This window comes from Podarcis tiliguerta (assembly GCF_965153285.1).
Source record: "Podarcis tiliguerta genome assembly, chromosome: 2".
Classification (NCBI taxonomy): domain Eukaryota; kingdom Metazoa; phylum Chordata; class Lepidosauria; order Squamata; family Lacertidae; genus Podarcis; species Podarcis tiliguerta.
The window spans coordinates 91,345,643-91,366,304 of record NC_139535.1 but is presented as its reverse complement, the minus strand read 5'-3'; the positions used below and the strand labels follow the sequence as shown (position 1 = coordinate 91,366,304).

The following is a 20,662-nucleotide window of genomic DNA, read 5'->3' as shown; positions in this document are numbered from 1 at the left end:
ATGACAATTATCCCCTGCCAGTGACCACAAGTTGTTTTCTGCTCTTTTCCAGTTTCTTTTTTTTTTGGGGGGGGGGGAGGGGGAGATTTGCAGGGATTAATCTGTAAGTATGGGAACTTACTGCTCCCAACAGTAAATTCTTCCTTTTAAATGAACTTGTATTTGTGTTCCTTATGCACTACCTGGACCTCTTGTGATAGATCTTATAAGCTTGGACAACTTTCTTAACAGTATTACTTACATAGGCCAATGCACAAACAATCCTTTTATCATCCATTTGCTGTGCCAGTTTTTGCACATAAAAATCTGCTTCCTCCATTAACCTTATTATTTTTCCAGGTAAGTATCCCAACTGTTAACCAAGGTCAGCCCTATTCTAATGAATGATTGGCCTCTCTACTGAAACTTCTAAAATTTACTCTAGCTAAGTAACCTTCATGAATTCCGAACTGCTTACATTAATGTTCACAAGCGGCATAAAAAACAACAACAGCAGCAACAACAGCACATAACCATAGTTGGAGCAAGATTACTCAGTATCCTTTGAATCTGGGCTGTGTTATAAAATAGCTAAACAGACTTATTACACAATTATCCAGGAGGAGGAGCTCTCTCTTCCTACCTGCGCTCATGACACCTTGAACTCCTGTCTTCTGAATGCACTGTTCCACATCACTGAGGTACTGAATGTTTCCATTTGCAAACACAGGGATGTTTTACAGCCTTTCTATGACAGCAGACAGAAACGCAAAAGCAACAATCAAATAAAGGCACAAGTAAAGCTAAAACAGAAAGCAAACTCAAGAGCATCTGGAAACAAAACACATTTTAATGCTGTTAAAGCAACATGCATATACCCCTCCCCTCAGATGTATGTATCTCACCCCACAGTCAAAGGTTTAGCTGCCTCCCCAACATCTTGCAAGCTGTAGTTCCCTTACCTCACGGCCTGTATGTGCTCCCAGGAGGCCACGCCAGCAAGAGGCCCCTTCTGTTCTTTTGTGCGGCCATGGACAGTCAGCAGCTGGAACAGAGTTGTATTTGTTTTTCAATGCAGGTAAGACGAACACATAGCTTTTGTATATTTGCTTTGCCGCAGCATATGAAATATGGTAGGATTCCTTGCTTCCAGTATATCACATGTTGGCTTGGGATTCTGATTTATGGGGAATCCTCCCAGTTCAGCTATATTATCTATGGTCACCAGGGCCGTGTCTTTATAAATCGTACATAGAGCTCATCTTGTAAGCCTTATCCCGGATTAATTTGAATCAATAATGAAACTTTGATAGGGGACTACAGCTTCTTCTAAATACACAGTTAGAGCAAGAGCACTGTTGGGAATCTCTCCTGCTCGTTTCCACTTTGATCGTTCAGCAATCTTCTCTTTTCTAATATGTTACTGGCTCTTTTCACAGGAGAAAACAGTATGTCTCCAGCTTGTTGAAAAACAACAACCAAAGTCAGGAAAGCTGGGCAGGATTCGACTAATGAGTACTGTCAGTGGAAGCCCGTGCAAGGACTTCCCCTTGTGCAATGGGGTTCCCCCCCCCCCAGAAATTGGCTTTGAGGGAGGCAAAATCCAGAGCAGCGGGGGCAGGAAGAAGGGGGTTCATTCTGTCTGGCAATCTGAAATACTTGCCTTGATAGAACAACCAACATAATGTGACATTGGATCCCTCCCTGAATTTTTATTTCTAACTTTGTCAAAAAATACTTTGACTTTTGACTTATTTTTAAAAAATCCTGTATATATCTGTTTGAATGAATAATATTAGAGCCTTGCAACAAAACAGGAACAGCCAGCTTCTTACTTGACAACCAGCCTCCTCCAACAACTGGGCATATTTCACAGTCTTGCCAATTTCTGGGAAAACACGGATTTTGCATGTGATGGGAACAGAGAGCTTCTCATTAGCCAATACAACTGGAAAACAGACAAAGATAACAATTGTGAAATTGGCTGAAGTCAAAAGATCATGGGCTGCATCCAACGGTTGTGAAAGAAGGTGGCAAGAGCATGCAACCTCCCCACTACTAGCCAAAGAGATTATTCAGAGGGACAGCTTGCGCTGTGTGACACACATAGGGTGGAAGGGCCTAAAATGGGGTGGATGAAATTTGCACACAGTGCAGTTCTGCTGGCACAAGATTGCTCCACCGCATTTAGGACACTTCCTTCTCTTGCACTGCAGTACTGTGTAACACATCCCAACACTGTTCAGAAGCTTTGGGGGATACAGGGGCAGGCCAAGGGAAAGTCTGGGATGCAAGTTGTCTTCTCTGGCAGCTTCTAATGCAGCACCCCCTTTCACCCAGTGTACTGCTTATACTATATTATCTGCCAGGCATGGGCAGAAGGTAGATGGGACCTACTGGTAGATCTCTTGAGCAATTTGCAGTACATAGATTCTGATTTGCACAAGGATTTGCAACAAGGATTCTGACTCCCAATTGTTTGACAGTACTAACCATCCCCTTCCAAATTAGGCTAGTGGAATGGCGAATGCTTGGAGGGAGAACTAGGAGTAACTATATGGAGTAAAAAACCCCAAAATGGTATTTCCTCAAAGGCACAAAATATTGAACCCTACTATGCATATTTTCCACAGAAGTGTGTTCATACTGCTTACAGCATCAATCCCTCCTACATATATCTATCCAGACCCTGAAATCTGAGATTCTCTATCAGCTGCCCCCACCAGCAGGTGGTTAGGGGCAAAAGGGCCTTTTCAGTAGTGACTCCCTGGCTATGGAATGCTATCCCTTGATAGGCCTGCCAGGCACTTCCTCCAGTATCTTTTCAGCACCAGGCAAATATCTTTTCATTTTCCCAAGCCTTTTAAATGAAGCTGTGGTCTTAATTTTGTTTAGCTATGCGATTTTTATTCTCTGCTCTCTCTGATTTTAATCTGCTGTAGTTTTAATGCTTTTAAAAATTCTACATTTAATTGCTGATTTCTTTCTTTGTGAGCTGCCCACAGAACTTTCTAATATGGCAGCTTTTAAATAATATCAGGGGATTCCTTTTCATCCCCCCCCCTTCTCAACAGCTTTACTGTCCTTTTTTCACTTCTTCGATACATTAATGAACAATGCACCTCAACTGACCTCTAAAATTGCTGACTCCTTTTTAAATTTAAAAATTAAAGAATGCACACTGTGTATGTATAGTTGTTATATTTACATCCTGTCTTTCCGCCACAAAACTCTCTCTCTTTTTTTTTTAGTTTCACAACAATCTGCTAAAGTAGATTAAGAGCAACTTGCCAAAGACCATCTATTATGCGTCATAACTGATTGGGATTCCCAGGTTCAAGCACAACAAATGACAATGCTACAGGTTAGACAGGATATTAGAACAAACTAGATTAAGCTGCGTTCCAGCCTGCCAAGCTCAGTTTTGGTTGCTTCAGAGCTTTTTCTGGTCGCCAACTCCTGAAACTGGATTAGGCTTCAGAGTCTGTTCCTGTGTGTGTGACAACCTCCCAATAGCAATGTGCTGATAATCCCATTGATAAACAGGTGACAGCTCCATTTACACCTACATGATTATTTTCATAGCCACTGAACACGAGGTTGCAAATTCCACATTTTATACTCCCAATCATAAGCAGAGACCATGTTTGTGTGCTTCAACACAGCTGCAAATTTGTGAACAGCTGGAAACTTGCAAAAAAATGAGACAGGCTGCAAATAGTATACAATGAACCATCCTATCCTGTGTCAAGTAACAAAACTAATGCCCTGCTTGGTGCATGATAAGTCCTGCAGGATCAGGTTTAAGGTGCTGGTTTTAACCTTCAAAGCCCTATACGGACTGGGACCCTCGTACCTACGGGACCGCCTCTCCTGGTATGTCCCACAGACGAACTTATGGTCTTCAAATAAAAACATCTTGAAGGTCCCAGGCCACAGAGAGGTTAGGCTGCCTCAACTAGAGCCAGGGCTTTTTCGGCTGCGGCTCCGATCTGGTGGAACGCTCTGTCACAAGAGACTAGGGCCCTGCAGGACTTGACATCTTTCCGCAGGGCCTGCAAGACAGAGCAGTTCCACCAGGCCTTTGGTCAAGGCGCAGCCTGACTCCCTCCTTTGGCAATCTTTACAGAACTTTAGTTTATGGTTGCCATCAATTTTGATTTTAATTAATTTTTATAATGTTTTTAGAATGTTGTACTATTTTAGTGTTGTTAGCTGCCCTGAGCCCGGCTTCAGCTGGGGAGGGCGGGATATAAATAACATTATTATTATTATTATTATTATTATTAGCTCCAAAGACAATCCCTTGCATTTTTTATTTATTCTGCTCTTCTCCTACTCCGTTCTCAAGAGCATCATGGACTTACTCATCTTCTGAAGAAGCTTCCATTCTTCCTGCAAGAATGCTCCATAGTGACCTACATACATAGAAACACACACACAAAGAAAAACCACCGACAAAATCACGGCCTAGTAGAGACACATTGATAGGAATGTTTTTGACATAAAACAGGTAAGTATAGATGAAAACTATAACTGCAGACCCACAGTCATGATTCTACTTAGGCAGGGAAAGGGAAACATAACATTGTTTTTTCAAAATGTATTTAGAAAATAAACATAGTAACAAACTATTATCTCACTCTTTATGCCAGAACTGCAAGGATTTGAAATTTGCAACACAGAGTTCTAATTACATTCATATTCTGCTCACACCAACTAGAGTTCCTAGAAGCCTGGTCTGTCCTTCCATTACCTGACTACAGAATCTGCTTCCTTGTTTCCTAAATAGTCTTTTAAATTAGAGAAATATAAGAAGCTTAAATTATAAGGCACCAGCAGGGTGTTACGTGAGACAGCACTTAAACTTTATGAGAGGTTTAAAATGCATATACCATTAAGGTCTGATTCAGAGTCTGCTGCACAAATCAAGCCTGCAACCCTAAACACACTCACTGGATGGTAATGCATGTTCAACGTCTCAGTAAACACGTTTAAGACTGGACTGTAAAGTTTCACAAATTAATCCAGATTAGAATTGCTCAAGAGCATTTAGTAATGCCATGCTATGCACTTTTACTAAGATGCAAATCCTACTGTGTTTAATGGGGCTTCCGCCCATGTAAGTGTGAACAGCATTGCCATCCAAATTATTTAAGGTTTTGGTTTGCACATACCTCTTTTTGCAATCATTTGAGGACACCCCAAATTCAAGTCAATAGCATCACAGTAATCTTGAGCCAACAGGGCAGCCTGGACAAACACTTCTGGGTCATTGGCACAGAACTGTGAAACAGGCATACAAGCCAAAGAATAAGTGAGAGGCAACTTTAACACCCAACTATGACAATACATTTATAAAACAAAACAACAACAATTTATTTATACCCCACCCATTTGGCTGGGTTTCCCCAGCCACTCTGGGCAGCTTCCAACAGAATATTAAACAGAATAAAACTTCAAACATTAAAAACTTCCCTAAACAGGACTGCCTTCAGATGTTTTCTAAAAGTCAGATTTCCTTGACATCTGGTGGAGGGCGTTCGATAGGGTGGGTGCCACCACCGAGAAGGCCCTCTGCCTGGTTCCCTGTAACCTCACTTCTTGCAGTGAGGAAACCGCCAGAAGGCCCTCGGAGCTGGACCTCAGTGGGGGTGGAACAATGGGGGTGGAGACGCTCCTTCAGTACTACTCAGTTAAGCTCCTTACTACTTAGGATTGTCATTAATGCCAAGATCATTTCCCCGAACCTATTTAAACACCCAATTTTTTGCCTATGTAGTAATCTGCCCTGTAGTTTCCGTACTAATTTCTCACATCCTGCAGCACACCATTTCATACCCTGTTACTATTCATTTTAGCCCTCCCACAAAGATCTAAATGGATTAAATGCATGTCTAGACATCAGATGAGTGAACAACGATAATTATAAACAAGGAGTGGGGAATGGCCACAAAAAGGAATAGTATGGGTCTTTTTTCTTGATCAATCATGGTAAGGTTTCTATTATTATAATGATACAAGCTTGCATAACCATACAAACATACTCGAAACGTACCTGCAGCACTCCAACTGCAGAAGCCTAAGAGCAGAATCCAGTGGTCCTTGGGAGGGCATCCTTGGGGACCACAGGAATTTGCAATTTCTTTGTCCATAGACAGAGACGAAGGTGCACCCACAGAGGCCTCCTAACTAAAGCCCCTCCTCCGCTCTTGGTGCTCTGATGGTGGAGAGGGCAAAAAGGAGGCATTCTGGGGTGGGGGAACAGGGGAGGAACCAGATCTACTAGAATCAAAGCCTGACACACCCCTAGAACAAGGAACACATGCCAGCCCTGAAGTTGGTGTGATAATCCACTGAGAACAAAGGGAAGGAATTATTTTCTTTTTAAGTCACGGCGAGGGGGGGGGGGAGACACAGCCCCTGCTTTCTGCCATGAGCACAGCAGGGCTTGGATTGGGCAGTCCTTTTGTCTCAACTCTTGCCTTCCATGACCCAGAAGGGGAGAGTTTGGCTTGCCAGACATGCCTCTTCTTGTGCTTAAGGTTATGTGCAATTATTATTCTACAATGGCTGTTGTAACACTAGCTATTTTAAAGCCATTTCTTCCAAAAGCCACCATTAAAGGACAGCATAAATATATAAAGCAAAATTATGTGATAGCTATTACCTGCACAATCAAAGGTCTATCTTCAGGGCACACATCACAATACAAGTTTTCTTTACGGTAATTGGCATCTCTGACAAAGACCTGAGCATGCAGCATAGGGGTATAACACAGCTGGGCTCCATGGCGGCGACTTAACAGTCTCCAAGCCAGTTCACTCTGATCCACCATGGGAGCAACCACAAAACGGGCACCTTTCAGCGTGTTTCTCCAGAACTCAAAGCCCTCAAGTTTGGGCATCTTCCTTTGACTGGAAAAAATGGAAACAAAAGGTTCTCTAATAGATTCTAGTAAGCAAGCAACAGTTTATATGGCTTTTAGCTTTGTTCCATACACAGCTCTCTGCAGTAAGCATGCTAAAAAAATGCACAAAACATGCGGGGAACCCTTCCTTCCCCCCCAAAAAACAAACCCCACATAAAAGAAAACAACGCAAGAAGAATACTGTAAATGTTTGTAGAGCCCTGTAATGTGCAATTCAGATACTTACAGGTCTCTTCTATGTTCTTCTAGGTGATTGTTAGTGAAGAGCAAGAGCAAATAACAAGTTTTTACAGGATTACACAGTATCCCATATTTTGGAATATCCTGCATTTCCTACTTGTCTTTTTATATTTTATGATCATCATTTGATGATTCTGTGAACATCAATGTGAGCTGTCTGACACTACAGTATAGTGGTGCCTCGCAAGACGAAATTAATTCGTTCTGCGAGTTTTTTCGTTGTACGAGTTTTTCCGTTTTGCGAAGCACCACTGCATATTGACGGTTTCCCGTAGGAATGCATTGGCGGTTTTAAAAAAAAGGCGCAAGACGTTTCGTCTTGCGAAGCAAGCCCATAGGGAAATCCGTCTTGCGAAGCAACTCAGAAAACGAAAAACTCTTTCGTCTTGCGAGTTTTTCGTCTTCCGAGGCATTCGTCTTGCGAGGTACCACTGTATTGCAAAAAAAGGATTCACAACATCACAGCAACACTCATTTTGATATTTTTATCTGATCTATTGTAACAATTGCATTACTGTACCTTAGCAAGGTACTCAAAAGTGATGTTATATTAAGACACTACTATACAAATAGCACCAATGCAACACTTTAATCTTCTTATCCTTAGATCATTCCCGGGGGGGGGGGGAGTATTGCAAGAAAAAGGGGCTGTGGACCAAAGCTTCAAGGTAAGTGATAGTCATACCACTCTCTGCAAGTCTGGGGATACCCACCTGCTCCCTCACATCAGTCCAGTCCAGAGCTGACAAATATGTACATGCCAAAAGTTTGGCCAAACTGTGGCTTAGACAGGCCACCCAAAAAACATCCCATTCTGCCACTGATTCCCTCCTCCTCAGCCTACTATTTTGCTAAGTCCAAAACAGCAGCATTGGGGGAAGCACAATGGTGGCAAAGGAGCCACCCCAGCTGTCCCTTTGTGGCTCACCTGTCTCTCCCCACCCCTGCTGTTCTGTCACCATGGTGCCAGCATTTAAGTTCCAACTAAACTGCAGCGCGGCACAGAGGACTGGGATTTTAAGCAGGGGATTGTGAGTACATTGATTTGCTTAGAGCAAGCAGATTGCTCGGTTTGCCTACTACTTGTTGTGATTACGGCTTTATCAACTTGCTTACACACTACACCGAAAGCACATTTTTGTGGAGGCAAAGCTATTGCAGGTGTGTTTTAGTCTCTCTCCCTCTCTTTTGTCAACTGTTCATTTTAATTAAAGATGCAGGTTGTTTTAAACTGCTTTTATTCATCATTTAAACGTGTCTTGTAAACCACTAAGGAGGTCTTAACAGAAGCAAGCGGCATAAAATACAAAGGAATAAATGAAAATGTAAAAAAACAACAACCCTTCAGTGGAGGCTCCCCCATCCCAACCAGGTAGGTTTGCATGTTCTTAAGGTCAGACAAATAAAAGAAAGAAGAGCAGCTGGTCTATGGCGCTAGTGATATACCCCACCCCACCCCCTTTGCAATAGAGCAACAGGGGCCGGTTCCGCGCTCCTTTCTAGGCTGGCATTATCCTGGGAGAAAAGGAGCTGCGCTGAAGAAGGCGAGGCACCTGCAGGGGGAAGGACCTTCCGGGGCCACAAGGCTTTCCCTGCGCGCCCAGCCCAGCGCTGCTCAAACAGGGCGGCCGCCCTCGAGGACTTAGGCCGTGAGCCGCGCCCTCCCGCCTGCCCGCCCGCCCGCCAGAGTACACAGCCCCCTCGCCCGAGCCTTCCGCTCTCTCCCTCTCCGGTACCTGGTTCCTACTGAGGCAGAGCCCCGGGCAGGGCGCTGAGACAGCCGGACGGCGCCTCCGCCATCCCACTCCGACCGGCACAGCGGCGGTGCAACTTCAAACGGGGCTCCTTCGGAAACGGAGGCGCGGGCGGAAAGGGGCCGCGAGGGAACCCGGCCCCTCCCGGCCTCCCCCTAGCGGACAGGTTCGCCCAGGCTAGGAAGCGCCTTATTGCCAGCTGCGCATTTAAAGCTCTCACAACGACAGCGGGGCGGGCAGCGAGTTAGCAGAATACCCCGGGGCAAAAAACACCAGAGAATTGTTCAACACAAGGAGGTGTGTGGAGGTGGGGAGAGTTATTGGGTTGTTGTTTTTATTTTGATTTATATATACCTGATGTTAGCCGCCCTGAGCCCGGTCTTGGCAAGGGAGGGCGGGGTATAAATAAAAATTATATAGACACACACACGCACACGCACATGCACACACATACCGGTTTTATATTTTGATTTTGTTCTGTGAACCACCCTGAGACCATTGGGTATGGGGCAGTATATTAATTCAATTAATAACTATAATAAAAAAGAAAGGGAAAGGACCCCTGGACGGTTAAATACAGTCAAAGGCGACTATGGGGTTGTGGCGCTCATCTCGCTTTCAGGCCAAGGGAGCCAGCATTTGTCCACAGACAGTTTTTCCGGGTCATGTGGCCAGCATGACTAAACCACTACTGGTGCATGGAAACACCATTTACCTTTCTGCCGCAGCGCTACCTATTTATCTACTTGCACTGGTATGCTTTTGAACTGCTAGGTTGGCATGAACTGACTGTTGCAGGGATTCAAACCACCGGCCTTCTGATTGGCAAGCCCAAGAGGCTCAGTGGTTTAGACCACAGCGCCACCCACATCCCTGCAATAATGATAATAAGGCATGTAGTACTGTAGGAAAATTGTGGTTTTATTCCCTTCGACATTGGTTGCAATAATAGCACAGAGTGGAATGCGGCTGCATGGGGTAGCTAGGGCAAGGGCCAAACTCTCCCCACCCTTTCCTGGGTTGTGAGATTATGCCTTTGTATGCTGTCTATGAATTTAGGCATGTGCATATGTGTGTGTGTAATATTTATTTATACCCCACCTTTGAGTCAAGGGCAGAACTGAGAATTACTAGAGATAAAAGGACTGCCGCTGTTCAGCACCTCTCTCAAGCGCTCCTCTGCTCTCCCAAAAGGTGTAGTCACACTTACTCTATTACTAAGTGATGAGGTCATTGTATTGTGCATTTTCTTGTCCCTATCAGCAGCAGTCAGTAAGTGGGAAATGCATGATGTGGCAGCATTGTGCTATGGGGTGAAAGATACCGGTACTATATGTAAGAAGGGACTGTTGGAGAACTCAACACAGGGATACCACTTCCTGTGCTGGCCCTGTGTTTTCATTTGGCTCCTAGTGTAGACCTTCCTGGTAATAAGTACATGATTTCATGTAGGTGAATCAGTTGTCAAGTTTGTGTTCCAATTTATAAGTTTGTAAGCAACTTTTACAGACTTGTTTTTACAGAGCTACTGGTTTTCATTTTGTCCTAATCTTGTTTACATTTTAACAATGAAAAATGTACTGTTAGTGGCTTTCTTGTATTTGTTTCCATATAATGAGGAGAGAAGAAACTATTTGAGTTTGGGCGTGGTTGTTTTCTGCAATGCGAAAGTCTGTGGACCGACTTGTACTGACCAAGCAGGAGCCCATGAGGACAGATGAGGCTTGGTGGAAGGAGAGGTGCTCCCCATTTATATGGAGATTATGTTCTGAGGCACTGCGCGTATCAGTGAAATTGTGTATAATTGAAACCCATTGAAAAAGTCTGCAACACCCCATTTCACTCTGCTCCGCCCTGACCCCACCCCATTCCACCTCCATCCTTTTAGTAACATTCTAGTGACGTCTTTGTGTTGTTTCTGGGTCACTTCCGGGCAATGCTTTTTTTCTAAAAGATGTTTAGGAGTACTCTCATTCCATCTGAGACTTGGGAAACACCATGACAGGAAATGAGGCTGCCATCAGGGGTAGCAACGGAACTGACAATTCACCGTACTAGAGAAGAAACTATTTTTTAAAAACGTTTTTAGTTTCTTCTGTTAGATTCACAAAATGTTTAGGCATATGCGTCCCCCTGTGTCCCCCAAGAAAAAAAGTACTGCTTCTGGGTATACAGTCGCTCACATAGTGAACATGTGTAAACAGGGGGCTGCCTGTACTCAGTCAGTCAGGGGTCAGCAAACTTTTTTAGCAGGGGGCCGGACTACAGTCCCTCAGACCTTGTGGTGGGCCGGACTATTTTTTTTTGGGGGGGGGGGGGAGAATGAATTCCTATGCCCCACAAATAACCCAGAGATGCATTTTAAATAAAATGATACGTTCTACTCATGTAAAAACACGTCCATGGACCAGATTTAGAAGGCAATTGGTACTGGATCTGGCCCCCAGGTCTTAGTTTGCCTACCCATGGGCTAGCCAGTAGGGCCAGGCAGTTACTGCAAGACCTTGGATAGTTCTGAGCAGACAAATTGTATCCACTGAGCCCTTATGTATTCCTCCTGGCTTTTGCCCTTCTCAGACTCTACCCATTTCATGAGACCTAAGAACCTTAAAGAGCATAGCACTCTGCCTCCCTGTTAGATCCTGCCTAGTGTGTTGCCTGTGGTGATAAGCAGGCACTGGGGAGCGTGAGATTCGTAGTGTAGAGAGAGCGGGATCCTCAGAGGAACCTGGCTTTTTTGGGTGGGGGGATCCTTGTTCAGGAGTATGTGATTCAAGGGGCTCCCAACGAACAGGATCAGGCTCCAGCTTGGTCTTGGGTCCTGGGGCCTTCATGACTTGTGGTGCTGACTCTTCTTCTCTTCCTTCTCTGGGTCAGTGTCAACAGGTGGCAGCATTGCTCAATTTTGTATAAGCAAATAAACGCACACGCTTAAAACATGCATGGGTAGTATCAAATGCTAGCTGTTGGCACAGCTAGATATGATCAGATATGTTAATCACAGTAAACTAATGGGAGCTAAGATGCAATACAGACTCCGGTAAGTTGTTTATTTAAGCAGACTCCGCTCAACATGGGACAACTTAAAAGTTTACATGGGACATGGTAAAGCTTAGACATTCCTGAATTAATAGCTTTCGTTTTGAAATAAATAATGCAAGAACTTTTATCTTTCTCTCCCCCAAACATCTCAGTGCAAGTATGCATTCTGTATCCCAATGTTACAACTAGCAGCCTGAACATTTGCTTAAGAATTGCCATAAGTAATGCTCTCTAATAATAAAAACACTATACAGTACCGTACTTCTGGTTTAATTACTGCAAATTGGCTCCTTTATATAATGACTAATGATCAGTGTGGATTCAAGGCTGCCTCAGCTATTAAGTAGGCTTAGGCTGCAATCTTATACAGCAATCTGGGAGCAAATCCTCATGAACTCAGTGCGGTATAAATTAGATGTGTTGGAATCCACCGCTAAGGAATCTGGAGCGAGCTGTAAAATCACACTCTTTCCCCCAGTCCTTCCCATTGCACACATAACTAAATCTGTCCCTTTAAGCATGCTTTCTTGACTTTTACTTTGAATATTTTAAAAAATAAAAACAATGTTTTTATAGTGCTTGGGAGAACTTTTTGTTGTTCTGAAAAGCAGTATAGAAATGCTTAAATAACCAATTAGGACACTCCAAACCTAAGCCCTTGAAAACATGCCCTAGCCTTAATTCAGAAGTATATATTTCATTTCTATGAATAGACATTTCTCTTTAGAAGAGAGACATCTTAGACTATAATTTATGATGACTGCACATATGTGTAGGGTGGGCGGGGGTGGTGGTGTCAAAATGGCAAGTACCATGCCTAATGTGTGTTCATTCCTTTCTTTTGAAGGTTAGAGCAGTTCTTACATGGGTAGGAGCTCCCTTGCCAAATTTGGGATTGAGGGCAAATTAGTTCTCCAGCCATTGTTGGACTAAAATTCTTGTCATCTCTAGCTAGCAGGACCAGTGGTCAGGGATGGGGATTATAGTCCAAAAACTGCTGGAGATCCAAGGTTGGGGAAACCCTGAATTAACATGAACAGTGTAAACAATGCTTGATGCTCAAATGTGCTGTTTAGGCCACAGTTCTAGGCAAAGTTACCTGAGAGTAAATCTCCATTGAACTTAATGGAGCTTACTTCAGCATATACATATAAAGGATTACAGTGGTAATGTTATATGTAATGCCTAAAGATTTTGAGAGCAGCCTAAGAGAATCCCATTTTGGAAGAAGCCCTGTTAAACTCAGTGGGACTTACTTCTGAATAGAAATGTATAGGATTGCACTGTAAACCTACTCAAATGTGTCCCCTGGATGTTTTCTTCCTGTAAATACTAGCACTTTTAACAGCAGTTCTCAAAACAGCTGGCATGGTGGTTAGCCCTGTTCCGCTGATGGGGAAATGAAGGCAGTTAAGTTGACGAGCTTCTAAAACCACAAAAGAAGAAAGAACTAAGAGGAACATTTGAGACTACATGATTTCCAGTCATGTAGCATGGTTATACGTGCATGAGGCATCAAAGCAAGAGGAAGCCACTGTCCAATGAACTTGGATAAGGTTTTTGCAGCCACCAAGCTATAGTACCTGAAGAAACTGGGGGTGTATCTCTCCCCACCCCGACCACTGCTTCCAGAAAGGAATAGAAAATGCAAGTAAAAATTAATAAGCACAGAGTATAGAAATAAGAGTCGAGGAAAGCCGTGGCAGAGTTTAAGTCACCTTTAATTCCAGGAGAGCCACAAAAGAAAGGGGGCTCCAGAGCTTTTTCACCAAAGGAATGTAAAAATGAAAATGAAAACACACACACACACAAAACAGAACAGGTCTGATCTGAAAACGTATTCATTTTACATTTCAGATTTCCAAGGAATTTTTCCTTAAAATTAAAAACTAAAACCAGCCACTAAGCTGCCTGTCCACAGAGGATCACCTAGCCAACCAGCTCCCAGCAGGTATGGAACTTGTGTGCAATCTCTATGCCCCAGCACTAATTAAAATAACCCAGCAGAGAACCTGGATTCTAAAGCAGTTTGGGGAGGCACAACAATCCTGCTGGATACTGATTGCTCCATGTGTCTCCTCTGTATCATTATTGCAGCAAAGATGTTCCGATTCGTCTACAAGCATATCCAACACAGATGAGGCAAGAAAAGGCTTACTGCTTCCAGTTTTTGTTTTTCCAAAAGGGTTTTAGGCAGCTATTCATAACTACTACAGACTTCTTTCTTTTTGGATAGATGAGACGGGGAGGTGGTTCAGCTGTGGGAGGGTTAAATCAGGTTCTTGTCAACAAGAACTCATATGAAGTCTGAGCAACCCTTGAAGCAGCAAATGGGGCGGGGGGAATTAAGAAGCTAGATTGAAAGTATTTGGGGGAAATTACCACACTGGGTGCAGAAAGCTGTATACATCTGATCCATGCATTTTCCAGATGAATGCAGGGATTATCTTAAAGTTGCCCCCAACCTCTGCTAAGGAAAAGACGCTATACATGCTCCAAGCTTGGATTCCCTTCCATCAGAGACTGAATATGGGACCAGCAACATAGCAGAAGCAGCTTCACCTCTCTGTGGAGGTGGTGCTTATCATAGGAATCTATCTTCCATTCCAAATGACCACATTGTTCTAAAGATGAATTTTGGTTTTAATTTTGTAAAAACGAGGCAACCAAACAGCCGCAGGGGAAAAAAATACTCCACAGTCAAATATTTTGTCCTTATCATTTAGCCAATGACAAATTAAAACAGTGAGCCTCTAATAAAGTAACAATAAAATAAATACCTAGAATATTTCAGATTAGAAATAATAGTTACAAAAAAGCCTCAATGGAATTAACTTACTGCTACTGCTACAGAACTGACTCCTTCACAGACAAATGCGCCTCCAAAATCAGTTGCAGCTTCCCTCCTTACGCCCTAGGCTTGGTCAGTTTCACTTATCCTTTGGAATACTTCTAGACAACAATACAATACAATACAAAGCACAAAATACACACACACAATCTGCTAATTCTTTTTTTTGTGTGTACTGCAAATGGTGTAAAATGTTGCCCTCGATACAGGTCCTTGCAACAGTCCAAAAATAATGTCACTGCACTGGAGAGAGAGGGGAGGGGGGACTCTGGTCATTTGGACATCCTAGACTTGGCTGCGGAGCAGATGACATGATGGATTACAGGAAGAGTTCCTTGGGGTTGTCCTAAGGGTTAGCTTTGAATTCTCTCTAGCAATGACAGTAAAGTTTCTCAAGTATCTAGCCTTCTCGAACACTGTCCCGAGGTTCTGCCAACGAGCTGTGGATGATCCCAGTAATTGACTCGACACCATCTCCTTCCAGGATCGTGCGATGGTCCCCTTCAACAATGTGGACAAACACTTTTCCATCACAGACCTGCACAGAGCACAAAGATATAAAAGAGAACATCACACACACACACACACACACACTTTTTTAGTTTCATACGCCTTCTGCCTTTCCATTCAGGAGAATGAGAAGGAACTCCTAACGACCCTTTTCTTCTTTTCACTACTTTCCACATTTTCTTTGTCTTCTTTAAATCAATCACAGCCAAAGACATGTCAAGCAAGGCCTAAGACCTTTTAATTTTAGGTTAATCATTCCATAACCTAGCAAACTAAATATTCAGCTGCTGCTGCTGCTTCATAGGCCAGAAAAATACTTGCAGAAAGTAAAGATAAGGAGCTGCATCAAGCCTTTGAGCTCTATATCATGTGCTGTTAAGCTTTGACTTTTGGAGGACTTCAGTTTTCAGTGAGGGGCAGAGATGTTTAGAAGATGGCTGCAAACCATCAAGCAAGCTAGTTTTGTTGGTTTCAATGGGACTTAAAAGCACACATAACTAGATGATGGACTGCAACCTGTGTTACTTTAAGGGCTGTGGTGGGTGAAAATCTACAGAAAACCTTCCAGTTTCTTCTGTTAATGTTACTAACCTCTGAGAGCTTGTAGTCTCCTCCAAGACCACCTCCGTACTCATTGTGGGTCTTTGCTCTCAGTAGCATCACGTTGCCATGATACTTGCTCTGAGGCACATACTTGTCTCCTGCCTTCAGTTTCTTGTAAAAGGAAGCAGCAGCAAAGGCAAGGGCCTCGTGGCTGAGGTCTCTGTGATTTTGAGTTATCAGATCAACAGACGTGTTTATACGAGCTTCCAGATCTGGTAGGGGTAGAAGAATCTCCAGCAACTGCAAACGGTACAAACAGGAAAGCTTTACTACAAGGTGCAGTTTCTAGAGTGAAACTGTTGTGAGCAAAATGTGCTCCCCCCACCCCAGCTGTGAACGGTGCCAAAGAGCATTACCTTATTGTATTCCATGCCAGTGAACTGCTGAACAAAGGCACACAATGCTTCGGTTTCTGCTTCAGCCTCGTTTCCTGGAGTTAACTTGGCTCTGTAGCTCTGGCGGGAGAGGACGGAGCACCAGAAAATTCATGTTAAAATAATCTTAGACACAGAATTGAATTTTAGCAAAGGCACAAGCTCAAACCCCTTTGTGCCAGGCTCAGAGGAGGCGGGTTAGATCAACAGGAAATGGGAGGCAATTCACATATGTGGACATGCAACAAAATACATGGTTGCGTGCTATTCCTACATGGAAGTGTAATCTTTTTCAAGCGGCTCTTGTAGCTGGATTGGTCTCTTACCTGAGTATGTGCTGCTACATAGGAGTGAGAACCATCAAGCAGGAAGAGGCTGTTGGGTAAATGGGAGGGATTCTGCTGAGCTTCAAGCTGACGACACATTTCAAAAGCAACACAGGCACCAAAGGAATATCCAGAAATCCGATAGGGGCCTTCTGGCTGCACTTTTTTAATGCAGTCAATGTAATAGGATGCCAGGCTTTGTATACTGTCCACAGGAGCAGCTAGTAGTGAGAAGAGGTAAAATGAGGAGAAGAATCAGGCTATGGATGATCATGGTCACAATCTTTAGAATGTTGCTCTAAAGAGCCAAAATTCCAAACTGTGGAACTGAAATAAATTAGACAAGTTTCCACCGTTTCAAAATTGTTACTTTTTTAGAATATGGATCATTTTTGTCATGAACAGCAGAGATGTTCAGTCTGGACTGAACCTCTGAGCCTCTGGCAGTAAATGCTTACTTTTTGTAACATTTTTTCTATTAAGAGCCTTATAATATATATACTTGTGCTTGTATTTGCATGTATTTTTTTCAAGTGAAAGTTAGCCTCAAGGTTTAGGGGGGGAAACTTACTCTATATAGTTGTAGAAATCTTAATTCTGTAATTTACTACATGCTAAATGCAATGAAGACGTCTGGATTCTGCCTACATGATTGAGGAACAGACTCATAATCAACCATCATGGCTAATTTCAGCCTCCACTCTTTCTGGAACCCTTTCTAAGTTTTAAAACAGACTTCGTCAACCTGGCGCCTTCCAGATATTTTGGACTACAAATCCCATCATCCCTAACCATTTGTCCTGCTGGCTGGCTCTAATGGGAGTTGTGGTTAAAACCACCTGGAGGACATCAAGCTGGGAAGGACCGCTTTAAAATATACCAATTTGACTTGGTGCTCCCCTCCCCAAATTAAAGGAATAAGTGTTTTGTCCCAAAGGAATCCTTATTCCAGTGGTAAATTATCACCATACAGTGGTGTCCCGCAAGACGAATGCCTCGCAAGACGGAAAACCCGCTAGACGAAAGGGTTTTCCGTTTTGGAGGTGCTTCGCAGGACGAATTTGCTATGGGCTTGCTTCGCAAGACGAAAATGCCTTGCGATTCCTGGTTTTTTCCCCCCCTCCCCTCCTTTTTCCCAAGCCCCTAAGCCGCTTAACAGCTGTTCGCTAAGCCGCTTAACAGCTGATCTAAGCCGCTTATCAGCTGATCTAAGCCGCTAATAGCCTTTTAGCAGCTAATCCGCTAATCCCTTAAGCCTTTAATAGCCGCTAATAGCCGCTAAACCGCTAATAGCGCTAATCCGCTAATGGGCTTGCTTCGCAAGACGAAAAAAACCGCAAGACGAAGAGACTCGCGGAACGGATTCTTTTCGTCTTGCGAGGCACCACTGTATACCTCTCTTATGGCATGGAGACTTCCCCATGTACACACACACATGGACAAAATATGCTTGTATTCAGCAAATTGGAATGTTTGTGAAAGATGTAAATTGATCCCAGCTACATTGACAAGGATGACCTCTAGATTAGACAATCAATAAGCATCACAGAACTACCTTTTGTGCACTGAAGTCCATAGGCTTGTATACGTAGTTTAGAGACAAGGTTGTTGAAAACTGAGAGAGATCCCTCAATAGGGTGAATGAGGAAGAGAGGCGGCTCCGTGCTTTTCACCTCATTCAGTTGCAAGACAGTTGGTCCATCTGGATTAACCAACAGGTTGTTAAAGTCCAATCTGGGTTGCTCTGCTTGACTGCCTTTTGTTTCATGGGATGATGCTTTAAAAAAGCAAGTTACAGAAACAGATTATGAACCAGTTAATGCCACATTCAGTCTCATATGATAATATAAGAACAGATTGTAGGTTGGTCTTGGGACTAGGCATACCCAGAATATCAGTGGGCAGGTGTGGGTAAACCCCCCATTACCAGGACCGCCTATACCAGGGGTATGCAACCTTTAAGACAAAAAGAGCCACTTGGACCCGTTTCCGAAGAAAAAAAAAACTGGGAGCCGCAAAACTCGTCATTATAAAAATAACTTTTTTGTCACTTTGTCACTTTTGTCACTTTGTTTGATCCCTCAGAATTACTCCTCCTCATAGAAATAAACGTTAAATTAACAAGTTACCTTTTTGTGTGTGTGTGTTCTTCACTCCCCTTCAAAACAGTGACCAGCGTACATGCCCCCTTTCAATGCAGTGACCAGTGTACATGCCCCTTACAATGTAGCGGGTGGGTGGGAAGGTGACGTCGGGACAGTGCGTGACTAACGCACGCACGCCCCCATGCGACGTCACAGCCAGTACAGCGCCCGCCACAGTGGGGAGTGTCGGGGCGCACAATGCGCCTCCTCCCCTTGCTAGTATCCGCCCCGGAGCCGCGGCAAAGGTGTAAAAGAGCCACATGCGGCTCTGGAGCCGCGGGTTGCAGACCCCTGGCCTATACAGTATCTGTTTTCTAATGCAGAATCAATTGTGCAATGAGCTTTTATTTTTTGGAATTAAACTGGTTTCTCCATAAGTTATCCTCAGGGAAAGCAATACACATATCGTTCTAGACTATATGTTGACTACATAGAAAAAGAAACAAGTACTCATTCTCTGTTGCTTCTGCAATAAAATAAAGAAGAAGAGAAGAGTTTGGATTTGATATCCCGCTTTATCACTACCCGAAGGAGTCTCAAAGCGGCTAAAATTATCCTTTCCTTCCTCCCCCACAACAAACACTTTGTGACGTGAGTGAGGCTGAGAGACTTCAAAGAAGTGTGACTAGCCCAATGTCACGCAGCAGCTGCATGTGGAGGAGCGGAGACGCGAACCCAGTTCACCAGATTACGAGACTACCGCTCTTAACCACTACACCACACTGGTGTTGTTGCTTCTATCTTCCCTGCTCCCAGGTAGCTAGTAGCAGTTTTTGGGTGGGTATTGGTGGGGCAAACAGCATAAGAGGAAATGGTGAAAGACTCCTTAAACCCAATCCAATTGGCAGCCCAATTTAGCTAATTTGGGAGCTCTGAATTGTGGATCACCCATGTAATGCCAAGGCTGGCCCTGGAAACCAGAAAACCCTTTCTCTGGGTAGGTAGGGAGCTCCTATCTACATCACCCCTTCACAAACCTAAAGTAGGGCAGATTTTAACCCACCAGACATACTTACTGTCTGTGGTCCCTGGTTTTGAAGAAAATTCTCGTAGTTTGTTAATGGTAAGCAACCTAACATCTCTCATTGACATGACAATGTCATAGTCCCTCTCCAGGGTTTGCCGCACTTCTACACCCATCAAAGAATCCAGGCCCAGATCAGCCAGGGAGGTGTCAGCATTTAGGCTGCTTACATCACGGACACCTATGAGAAAGAAATACAAGCATTTATTTATTCTTTTTGCTGCTGCTCAAGCCCCTCCAAACTGTCAATAGTTTCTTCACAGATCTCTTTTCCTCGCTGACACAACATTGCTAAGTAGTTATTTAAATGGGTTTTTAGCATAGCTGTCAACGTTTCCCTTTTTTTAAAGGAAATTCCCTTATTCCGAATAGGATTCTTTGCAAGAAAAGAGAAAAGTTAACAGCTATGGTTTTTAGCCCACTCTAGCGTAAAAACCTTCACCAAGATGACTGCTACACTTTAAAATACAGAAGTAAATAAGCGAGCAGTAAAAAAGAAAAACATTTTTCAGTACATTAATCATTAAAATAATAAATAAGATAGTAGTAGCAGATAAAACAGTAACCTAAAATTAACAAAATGCTGACTGGAATAAATAAGTCTTTAAGATCCTGTAACAGGTCAACAAAGAGACGGCCATGTATTTTTCCATTCAGATACCGCACTGTGTTCTCACGGCATTCAGTTTTATATGATTTCCTCCCTTTCATTAACCACATTTGATGCACTATTTCAAACTGTATAATAATTAGATCAACACCTTCAGCTAAGATATATTTGTTTAAACTTTAAAGCAATGGTAGCTTTACAAACTGGTAAATGCTCTTTGCCCCAAGGAGGCTGAAATATAAATGACGGGGAACACGGATGAATGTTACGGGAG

The 20,662-nt window shown here is 43.4% G+C and overlaps 2 protein-coding genes across 3 annotated transcripts in view; both read right to left on the bottom strand.

Annotated features, from left to right (window-relative positions):
* Positions 1-9,040, bottom strand: part of DUS1L (dihydrouridine synthase 1 like) — a 13,005-nt gene extending 3,965 nt beyond the window's left edge. The window contains 8 exon segments of the mRNA XM_083427006.1: positions 548-716; positions 718-727; positions 942-1,024; positions 1,815-1,927; positions 4,347-4,397; positions 5,157-5,265; positions 6,650-6,896; positions 8,887-9,040. Of these exon segments, the coding sequence (XP_083283132.1) occupies positions 548-716; positions 718-727; positions 942-1,024; positions 1,815-1,927; positions 4,347-4,397; positions 5,157-5,265; positions 6,650-6,886 (772 nt within the window). The 5' untranslated portion in view covers positions 6,887-6,896; positions 8,887-9,040.
* Positions 9,041-11,940: 2,900 nt separating this feature from the next.
* FASN (fatty acid synthase) overlaps positions 11,941-20,662 on the bottom strand; it is a 60,479-nt gene continuing 51,757 nt past the window's right edge. Inside the window, exons 38-43 of one of the 2 annotated variants that reach the window (XR_014508710.1) lie at positions 19,057-19,959; positions 18,166-18,546; positions 16,611-16,831; positions 16,267-16,365; positions 15,899-16,150; positions 11,941-15,335 (exon numbers count right to left, since the gene is read on the bottom strand). Coding sequence is in view for 1 of the 2 variants with exons in the window: in XM_083430120.1 (XP_083286246.1) it covers positions 15,198-15,335; positions 15,899-16,150; positions 16,267-16,365; positions 16,611-16,831; positions 18,166-18,387; positions 19,771-19,959 (1,121 nt within the window). In the remaining variant the exon portion in view is untranslated. The remainder of the gene's footprint in view (positions 15,336-15,898; positions 16,151-16,266; positions 16,366-16,610; positions 16,832-18,165; positions 18,547-19,056; positions 19,960-20,662) is intronic. The other variant, XM_083430120.1, reaches the window with a different exon arrangement.